Genomic DNA, 10,023 nt, shown 5'->3' with positions numbered 1-10,023 from the left:
TCCCACTGGTCAGAGCCAGCTGGGTCAGAGCCATCAGTGGAGACTAATAGCTGGCCCCTGTGAATAATAAAGCTTGTGTTTCTGTGAGCAATCCAGAGACAGAATGGTCCTTGTCCTCAGAATACTACTCTACACCCGTGGCCCTGACAGAGATCTGATGAATAGTGAGAGCAGCAAAGCTCAAGGTTACACCACTCACAAGTTAAAGAGTAACTGTGAGGGAAGTTATGTAATTCTTTCCTTTGAGAAATACTACATTCAATGGAATTACGCCTGGGCGGCATGTCATAGTTCATGTGTTTTTCTTTGTTTTTAACAAGTTTAAGATGAGCTCTTTTTTCTTCTTCTGGTCATGACAATTTATTGGTATTTTTACTGTTGAATTGTTACAGTTGGTGACCCGTTTTTATATGCAGAAATAGCTGCTAGATGTTCAAAAAACAGTAAGGAGAACAATTTGTTTATTTACCTGTATAACCTTCAGACTTTAGGTACATATCATCAGTATATTGTACTATTACCAACCTTGTTGCAATATCACAACACCAAATCTAAAATGTTAGGTCACAATTTATCATAGGCTATTTAGAAATTACAACTCAGAGAAAAACATTCCCTCTTTGGTGTACAAAACATTAAGAACACCTGTTCTTTCCATGATCAGGTGAAAGCTAGGATCCCTTATTGATGTCACTTGTTAAATCCACTTCAATCTGAATGATCAAGACAAAATATTTCAGTGCCTTTGAACGGGGTATGGTAATAGGGTGCTGGGCGCACCAGTTTGTGTCAAGAACTGCCACGCTGCTGGGTTTTTCACTCAACAGTTTCCTGTGTGAATCAAGAATACCAAGTGTATCAGTTTCCTGCTACCTCGTTACTTTGAGTGGGTATGTCCTGTAAATAGAGTTCTCTAAATGTTTACAAAAGGTTGATCACTACTTGTTTATCCCACTTTGAGAGATTATATTTCATGTCTAAAAGAGCTTCAAAATATTGACATAACTATTCTGGAGCTCTGTGTTTGGACACCCTATCTCATAAAGTCTATTCTATCCGTATCATGGACATTCGGTGCTACAGCGTGATTGACATTTAAAGGCAATGTCCCCCGTTAGCGGAGACTGCATATGTCGGCTCAATCGGAAATGACCCAAAACCTGAAACGCTTCAGTCCTAATGCTGGTTAAGCAGGCTCTGCCAGGGGCACACACTTAAACAAGCACCGGTCATCTGTTTCCATCTGTTAAGAGTACATAAGCAAATGTTTATGTTTATGCTCAAACTGGATCGCAGACCAAGAGCTTGACAGCAGCGACTGTACACGAGACTTACCAGTTATCATTTCTAGTTTTTGCCATAGGATAATACATTTACAGTATTTTCCCTGAAGTTTCAATAGCGAATTTCATATCAAACTGCAGTATTTAGAAAGAAAAATCTGAGAGCATTGGTGAAATATCCATTCACCATATCCCTGTTCAATTTGTACTCAATAGACTAACTAGAGTTGAGCTCTTCCCTTGAATGCTGTTGGTGAGAAGAACATATCCAATGGTGAGCTTTGCATCATGATTGCAGCCAGGGATCTCTCATAGTCTCCCAAACAGAGCCATCACTAGCCCCAGCATGATTAACAGAGCCATGTGACCAGGCCCCCCTGAAGCTGAGTTGGAAATCTTGATACGTCCCTCTATAGCCGGGTGCACCTTCTTCCTCTCAGCAATGTAGCTGGCCACCACCGATATGTCCATGTCACCTGAAAGAGAAAAAGACACAGATTGTTTGACGTCAAGAACATTTTAATTTTCAACCCTCATGCAACAGTTCACCAACATTGCTTGGTCTGTAATGGTTGTACAACAGAAAATTACCAAAGGTTTCCTGTTCATAAGGAAGTTGTGAGTCTGCAGAGAGGAGCTCACCCATAGCGATAGATTGTCTGTGTCACAAATGGTACTCTTTTCTTCCTGTGCCCTATGTAGTTCACTACCTTTGACCGGGACCCTGGTCAAAAGTAGTGCACTATACAGGGAATAGGGTACCATTTAGGACATAACCATTGTGTTGTAATCTGTTCAGTTCTGTGAGCTCACCGCTGTCATGTTTCAGGTTCTCCTCTTTAATCATGGAGAATCCGTCTCCTCCTTCCACCATGTATGAGGGCAGGACCACCTTGTATAGCCTTCTGTCGTCCAGAGGCTCATAGACTGGCACCCGGCAGTCCGTACAGAGCACACTAATACTCCTAGCGCGCTCCCCAGGGGGCCTCGACATATCATACTCTACATGAAATCCTATTGAGATTGTACAAGAGTGAAATAAAATCAGTCCAAAACACAGCGGGAGACCAAACACCTGTCCTCATTCCTCTTCCTCATGTAGGTTCCTCAATCTGTTGCTGGACCTAACTTATATGTAACCAATATGTAACAAAAACTAAATTCAATAAAGGTGCACAGGCTCTTGGGGATAGACAACTATTAGAGACACACTGAGTGTTCCACTTCAATCAGTGTAGATGAAGGGGAGGAGACAAGTTAAAGAAGGATTTTTAGGGCTTGAGACATGGATTGTGTATATGTGCCATTCAGAGGGTAAATGATCAAGACAGACTTAAGTGCCTTTGAATAGGGTATGGTAGTAAGTGCCAGGCACACCGGTTTGTGTCAAGAACTGCAACGCTGCTGTTTTTTTTTTATGTTTAACAGTTTCCTGTGTGTATCAAGAATGATCTGTGGGGGAGTCTTGGATCGTTGAGGGGTAGCTCTCACAGGGAACTGTGGGGGGGGATCTTGGATGGTTCAGGTCTCCGATTCGACAAAGTGGGGGATCTGTCGATTTGCCTATGGGCGGGGCACTTGACCCTGGTTGCTCCTGTGGATTGCTCTGGATGGGAGTGTATGCTAGATGACTGAATGTAACGTAAATGTTGAGCTGCTTCACTGCGGGTAGATTGTATGTTTTAAAAAAATAATTAAGATAAAAAAGATTGGTCCACCACCCAAAGGACATCCAGCCAACTTGACACAACTGTGGGAAGCATTGAGTTGAGTTTATTTTTACAGGGACAGTGCACATTAATCAACGTTTCAGTAAAAGTGACGGTTTTAGCCAGCCGGCAAATTTTCAACCGCAGTCCCTGGGCAGGTTATTAAAAACAATTACAATTACAATAATACAGACAATCAATGAGCACACGCAGAGCAACATAGGACAAGCAAGATGTAGACAGAGCAAAATAGCACAAAAAGCAACAAGACAAAATCCATAAAAGCAACAAAGTGTTTCCACACCTCATAAGCTACAGACAACATGGAACGCAGCAATACACAACTAGGGATAATGTTCACAAATCTGATTGACCTTTAGCCATGTCTTCATGTTTTTTGAGGAAAGTGTGATAGGTGGTGCAGTTACGTGTGTCTGATGGCAGTGTATTCCAGACATGGGAAGCTCTCACAGAGAAAACAGATTAACTAAAGGTGATTTTCCTTAAGGGAACTATACAGTCACCTCTCATGGCAGACCTTGTGGACCTGCTGCCATATGTTTGGGTTTTCTGTTTAACAAAAGTACTGAGTGGAGGGGGAGCCAGGTCATTTAGGATCTTGAATACAAGACATGCATCGGTATATTGCACAAGATTTTTCCAACTCAGGAGCTCATGCTTTCTGAGGATGTAATAGTGATGATGGCTATTGGGCTTCCTATCAAGCACTTTGAGAGCCTGTTTGTAGACAGACTGAATGGGTTTTAATGTTGTACAGCAAGCTTGGGGCCAACTAGTCAAGCAGTATGTTAAGTGGGGGAGTATCATAGATTTGAAGTACAGTTTTGCTACCTCTGTAGTAAAAAAAATTGTATAAATCAAAAATTAGCTAGGTTGAATTTGGTTATTTGAATTACCTTTTTCACCTGCTTTTTAAAAGAGAGGTTGGAATTAAGTATGATGCCAAGGTACTTAAAATCAGATACCACCTGGAGCTTCTGCCCTGACACATAGACATCTGGCTCAGTAGCATCAGTTGTTGGAGTCAACATTGGCCAGCATCCCTGTGGAATGCTTTCGACCATTTGTAGTCTATTCCCAGACGAATGAGGCTGTTCTGAGGGCAAAGGGGGGTGCAACTCAATATTAGGAAGATGTTCCTAATGTTTTGTACACTCAGCATAACTGCCCCTGCATGATGTCATATTGTGACCCTCTGTACCAATTCAAATAAAACAGTGTCTGATACCTGATACTTGAAGGAATTCCCCTGTGTTCCCTCCATATCTCCTGACGGAGTGCTCAAAAGTCTTCCTCAGAGTAGATCCCTTCAGCTGAACCAGATCATAGGTGCCTCCAAACGGCAACACAGCAATGAGGTCCTCCATCGTGATGGAACCTAACAAAAGACATTTCACTCAGTTTCCTCAGCATTTGCTGGAGTTTATTCTCTCAAACACACAGGGCCGGTTTCCTGGACACAGATTAAGACTAGTCCTGGAGAAATTGAAAATGTTTTTTTTTTTTAGTCTAAGATTATGCTTAATCTGTGTCCAGGAAACCGACCCATAAAGGCACACACACCGTTTCGACTCCGCTCATCTATGGATGACCGTATCGATCCCCCTTGGAGGATGCAGGAGCTAACATGGTTCCACTGAAGCTCATCTGCATATTTAATGTTGTGGTGTACCTACAGCGAAAAAACAGAGAGGATTTCAGTAGGTTACAGACTGGCCCAAAGGTACCTCCTTTGGTTAGCTTTTCTGAATACTACTAACTTACCATAGCGTCACAGATTAGGTTTCCCAGGTTGCACTCTCGGAACCTGCACTCTTCAAACGTTCCATTGAGATACACCAGGGTCTCCCCCACATACTGGGAGGAGTAATTTGCCAGGGCCTTTTTCCACTCGTTGACTTCAGCCAGAATACTGGGGTCTGACAAGACGGAATCATATACACTTACTATATACTCCATACAATATAAGAATTCTAATGCGTGTGTAGATTATAATGATCCTGATAGTGATAATAACAGTTGACGTTTTCATGGTGAACTCATGCTTATCATTGTATTAAGATACAGTGACAGTGGACAGAGAGACATACTACTGATATATTACAGTATAAATAAAATATCACCATGCACTACAAGTATACAACTACTGTATTTCACCATGCACTACAAGTATACAACTACTGTATTTCACCATGCACTACAAGTATACAACTACTGTATTTCACCATGCACTGCAAGTATACAACTACTGTATATCACCATGCACTACAAGTATATAACTACTGTATTTCACCATGCACTCACTGCTGATGCAATCGGAAGTCCATTTCACTGTTTACGTCCCAAATGGCATCCTATTCCCTATATAGTGCACTACTTTTGACCAGAACTACGTCCTTGACAGGACTAGAGGTAGAATTGATGTGCTTTGATTGGACATGAAACAGGCTACGTTGTTATGGAGTTTCTATGGTGCGGAGGTTAGAGGGAAACCTCTGGCGCTTTCAATTACATTTCCAGTCTGATGTTGTTGTTTTCATGTTCAGTTCTGGAATAAATCCACTCTAGGCTCCATAATTCCTTACAAAAACATATGACAGGTTTACCAGATGCAAGTGTTCTGAAGAAAGGTTAGCTATGGGTCCTGGTCAAAAGTAGTGCACTATATAGGAAATAGGGTGCCATTTGGGATGCAATTACTGTCAACTTCCCCTCATTTTACTCAGCAGTACTGTACTCACCCTCTGGTACAGAGCTGTCCAGAAGGATGGGGTTGCCTGTGGACTGGAGCACGTTGCCAGCTTCGTCAAACGTTACCTTGAGGTAACCCAGATATTTCCCAAAGGCAAAGGCCTGCACCACAGGGACGTCACGCCCACCCTCTGACCTTACTATGACCGGGTAGGGACCTGCCGGGACCTCAGAGGAAGGCTGTTTTCCTAGAAATGGTGAATGTAAACCATTGAATTGATTAACATTGTTAATATCAGTCATCAGTTGCATTGTAGTCATGCGTACGAAAACAGCGTTGCTATTTATACAACGCGTAAATGACTGTGGGGTGAATAAAGATTCAATGCAGTCTTCTTGCATTGCTAATTTCTGTGCTTTCCCACCACATAAGTGAACTGTATAGGCCTCCGTTCAAAGGGAAACCTTATAGCAATCACTTAATCACTCTCTTAGTCCCTCCCTTAGTCACTTAGTCCTCTCTGGCTCAACTTAACCCAGTCTCCCCTACAGTTTATTGAACGTGCAGGTGTGGGAACCAGACAGTTTAATGGCCCTAACAAAACATTCCAACATTAATCATGGCTGCTGCTGTGGAAAAAGCAGTAATCAGCACAGCGCAAGTTAACAAAGAGTAAGGCTATGATTGGCATCACCGGAGAACAGGTAAGGCAGGTGGCAGATACTCATCGTTTCAGCTTTTTGAAATTGCACTAAGGATGAGATGGTCACAGTCATGGGCCAAGAGCTGCTGAGGCATAAAGTACAAACAAACATCTACTGCATGTGTAGCAGAAACAGCATGGTTAGTGTGTTGGCTGAGCTATTAGTGGACCTACTTCCTTGACAGGACTGGAAGAAGAATTTATGTTCTTTTGATTGGACATAAAACATGCTACGTTGTTTTGGACTTTCACGTTCATTTACATTTCCAGTCTGTTGTTACTTGATTTCACTCTTGGATCACTTCTCTTCTTGAACTGCACTGTTGGTTAAGGGCTTGTATAAGTAAGCATTTCACGTTAAAGTCTACAGTTGTTGTATTCGGCGTATGTGACAAGTAAAGTTTGATTTGAAAACTGTGAAGACAGCCAGGGACACATGTTCAGTTCTGGAATAAATCAACTGTAGGCTCCTTACAAAAACGATGACAGTTTACCAGATGGTGTTCTGAAGAATTACAGTGGCTAGCTACTATGATTGTAAATAAGAAAAGTAGCCTATAGCAAACATTATGCATACCTGTGTACAGAAAGGTGTTACTATGTCCTCCGATGACCACATCCACACCCTTTACCCTTCTGGCTATTTCTTTGTCTGTAACGAAGCCAGAGTGACCAAGGGCGATAATCTTGTTGACCCCCAAAGTGATTAGTTTGTCAACCTGGAGCTGGAGGGCATCAATCTCATCCTCAAACACTAAGTTAGGTCCTGGAACAAAAAATTGTTTTACACCAGGGTCATCCTCAAATGTAGCTACGTATGGAAAGGCATCTCAAAATCAGATTTGCTCCAAGACAAAAATAGGAAGCAAATATGAAGCAACCTGGACAAAGTGATCAATATGGATAATTGTGAGGAGACAAAGCCTGAGTATGAACAACAATGTATTAAGTGAAGCTCAATAGAGGGATTGAGGAAAAGAGAAAGAGATTTTAAGAGAGGAAGACGGATGAAGAGGAGCTAGAACTTCAATCAATTGTACCTGTTTGTGACAGAGCAGGCGTCTCCTTTGATGTGTATCCCACCACGCCCACTTTCTTAGAGTCCACATCAAATACCTTATAAGGGAAATAAAGGCCACTGATGCGAGGTGCTAGTGTGTCGTCTGCTTTGATGTTAGCACTGAGGACTGTGCACTTCACCTCCTGGAGAAACGGCTTGATAAGTCCCTCCACTTTATTGTCAAACTCATGATTCCCCAGAGCCTATAAAGATAGTTCAAAACCACAGGAGGCTGCTTACGGGAGGAAGGCTCATAATATTGTCTGAAACGGAGTAAATGGAATGGCATCAAACACATGAAAACCATGTGTTTGATGTGTTTGATACCATTCCATCTATTTCGCTCCAGCCATTACCACAAGCTCATCCACCCCAATTAAGGTGCCACCAACCTCCTGTGTAATCAAAACAAAGGTAAAAGTCATCCCCAATATTTCACCTGTTAACAAAGTGTTAACAGGTGTGCTGCCAAGTTCATTTTAGAAAACAAATAAACATATTTATAGATTAGTATATCTAATCGAATCGAATCAAAAGTAATATTTGTCTTCATCTAATGTCTACTAGCCTCTGCCCCAAGCTGTCACCTCCCCTGGTTAGTGGAGTATAGGAGTAGAGGCTACATGTCTACTAACAACTGATGGAATTAAAAACATCTCTGTGATTGGACATATCCTGGGGTTGGCTTCCTAAACATAATATGAAGATGCCTGGAATTATTCCCGGGCCAGTGTGTGTCACACTGGGAATTGTAGTCCTTTGTCAGGACTAGTTTTACCCACTACCTCATTGACACCTTACTCCAGGTTACCTGTCCCTTGTACTTCACAGATGTCCCCGTTGTACCTGTATCTTTTCTTGTTGATGGGGGGGGCTTTCAATTTAGGCTACTGCTATTGAGAGTTGTATCGTAGAATGCACAAGGTAAAATGACAAAATGTGGTAGTATATGGGCAGTTTTGCTATCTCATTCACTGATAGACCTTAGAGAGCTTTTCATAAACTATCAGCAATGTCCAGTGGATCAACTACCAGCCCATGTTAGCTAGTTAGGCTAACCAGCTATCTAAATCTTGTAGTTATCATTGCCAGATTATGTGCCCAGAGGCCTCGACTGCCAGGGGGCCCCCATTGATTCTGTCACTCAGGTATCATATGTTACTACACCGATACATCACAATATCTATCAGGACCTTTGCCACCTAGGAAATGTGTGTGACCGGACTTTCTCAAATAGTAGTTGAATACCCCAACACTAGCCCATATTTATATTAATTCTTACCCAACTAGGACTAAACGGCTTACCATTGCATCGTAGCCAAGTTTGTTCATAAAATGTGCAGCCTCTGCTCCCTTATAGACATTAAACCAAACGGTTCCTTGAAATTGATCGCCTGCGTCCAGCAGCATCACATTTTTCTCTCGGTTCCGGATCTCCTTTATTTTCGTAAATCTCCGTGCCACCCCGGCAAAACACGGAGGCTTGGTGCATTTGCCGGAGTCCTTGCTTGTCTCCTCAACCCGTGCGTGGACATCGTTGGTATGAAGCAGCGTGAGTTCCCACTCTTCAGTACAAACATGACTACAGACGCAGAGGTATAATAAAATGTTCTTCACCTGCTCACGCACTCCCATTTTATCTGCTCGTTGCCCGCGCAGTGTATTAGAACACTGAAGTTATCCCCCTACTTTCAGTGACTGCACCAGAAGGCGTGGACTCTGTTCATCTCCAATCGTAGCATTTAAGAGAGAGAGAGAGTAATTTGGGTAAAATATTGTGCCTTCCCATGTACACATTCTATAGTTATAAAATTGTAGTGTCTTAGCTTTTACCACAGAGGTGTATACAGCATATAAAGAACATTTCTCGCTATCTGAATTGTTCAATTAAATCACCACCCACACACTGAATTATGGCATAGCTGCAGGATGTAGGGGTGCTGAGGGTGCTGAAGCACCCCCTGGTAGATCACAATTTAACATTAAAAAAAAATTCTCACCAAATTACTGCACTAGGCCATTATGAGCAGAGAAAAATACTAATTTACAATAATTCCCCCCACCCCAAACAATCGACAGCACCCCCACCCCAAAACATCTTCCCGCTGCCATGCATTACAGCATAAAGATTAAGCACACTAAGCAGACATTTAGACATGCACCACTCTTCTTTGCAGTCACTCCACTCTCTCCCTCCCCTAACCAGTATATGTTTACAGTTGAAGTCAGAAGTTTACCAACACTTATGTTGGAGTCATTAAAACTCGTTTTTCAACCACTCAACAAATTTCTTGTTAACAAACTATAGTTTTGGCAAGTCGGTTAGCACATCTACTTTGTGCGTGACACAAGTAATTTTTCCAACAATTGTTTACAGACAGATTATTTCACTTATGATTCACTGTATCATAATTCCTGTGGGTCAGAAGTTTACATACACTAAGTTGACAGTGCCTTTAAACAGCTTGGAAAATTCCAGAAAATGATATCATGGCTTTAGAAGCTTCTGATAGACTAATTGACATAATTTGAGTCAATTGGAGGTGTACCTGTGG

General features: G+C 42.0%; 1 protein-coding gene across 2 annotated transcripts; it reads right to left on the bottom strand.

The window, feature by feature from the left end:
• Positions 1-334: 334 nt before the first annotated feature.
• On the bottom strand, positions 335-9,394 carry LOC110529479 (5'-nucleotidase). Of its 2 annotated transcripts, none has more exons than XR_016497615.1 (9): positions 8,774-9,394; positions 7,449-7,671; positions 6,986-7,174; positions 5,755-5,952; positions 4,778-4,932; positions 4,577-4,685; positions 4,242-4,391; positions 2,097-4,109; positions 335-1,759 (listed from the first exon to the last, which is right to left on the bottom strand). XR_016497615.1 is itself a non-coding variant. In XM_021611663.3 (9 exons), exons 1-9 carry the CDS (start codon positions 9,101-9,103, stop codon positions 1,593-1,595), a joined length of 1,722 nt encoding a protein of 573 aa, XP_021467338.3. In that variant the 5' UTR covers positions 9,104-9,394; the 3' UTR covers positions 335-1,592. The 2 variants fall into 2 exon arrangements, 1 of the variants encoding a protein (XP_021467338.3); XM_021611663.3 differs by having other exon boundaries at positions 2,097-2,297.
• Positions 9,395-10,023: the final 629 nt, after the last annotated feature.

Source organism: Oncorhynchus mykiss, chromosome 8 (genome assembly GCF_057628025.1).
Source record: "Oncorhynchus mykiss isolate SJ-2025 chromosome 8, ASM5762802v1, whole genome shotgun sequence".
Classification (NCBI taxonomy): domain Eukaryota; kingdom Metazoa; phylum Chordata; class Actinopteri; order Salmoniformes; family Salmonidae; genus Oncorhynchus; species Oncorhynchus mykiss.
Note: the sequence above shows the minus strand (reverse complement) of the source record. Positions and strands in the feature narration are given on the sequence as shown.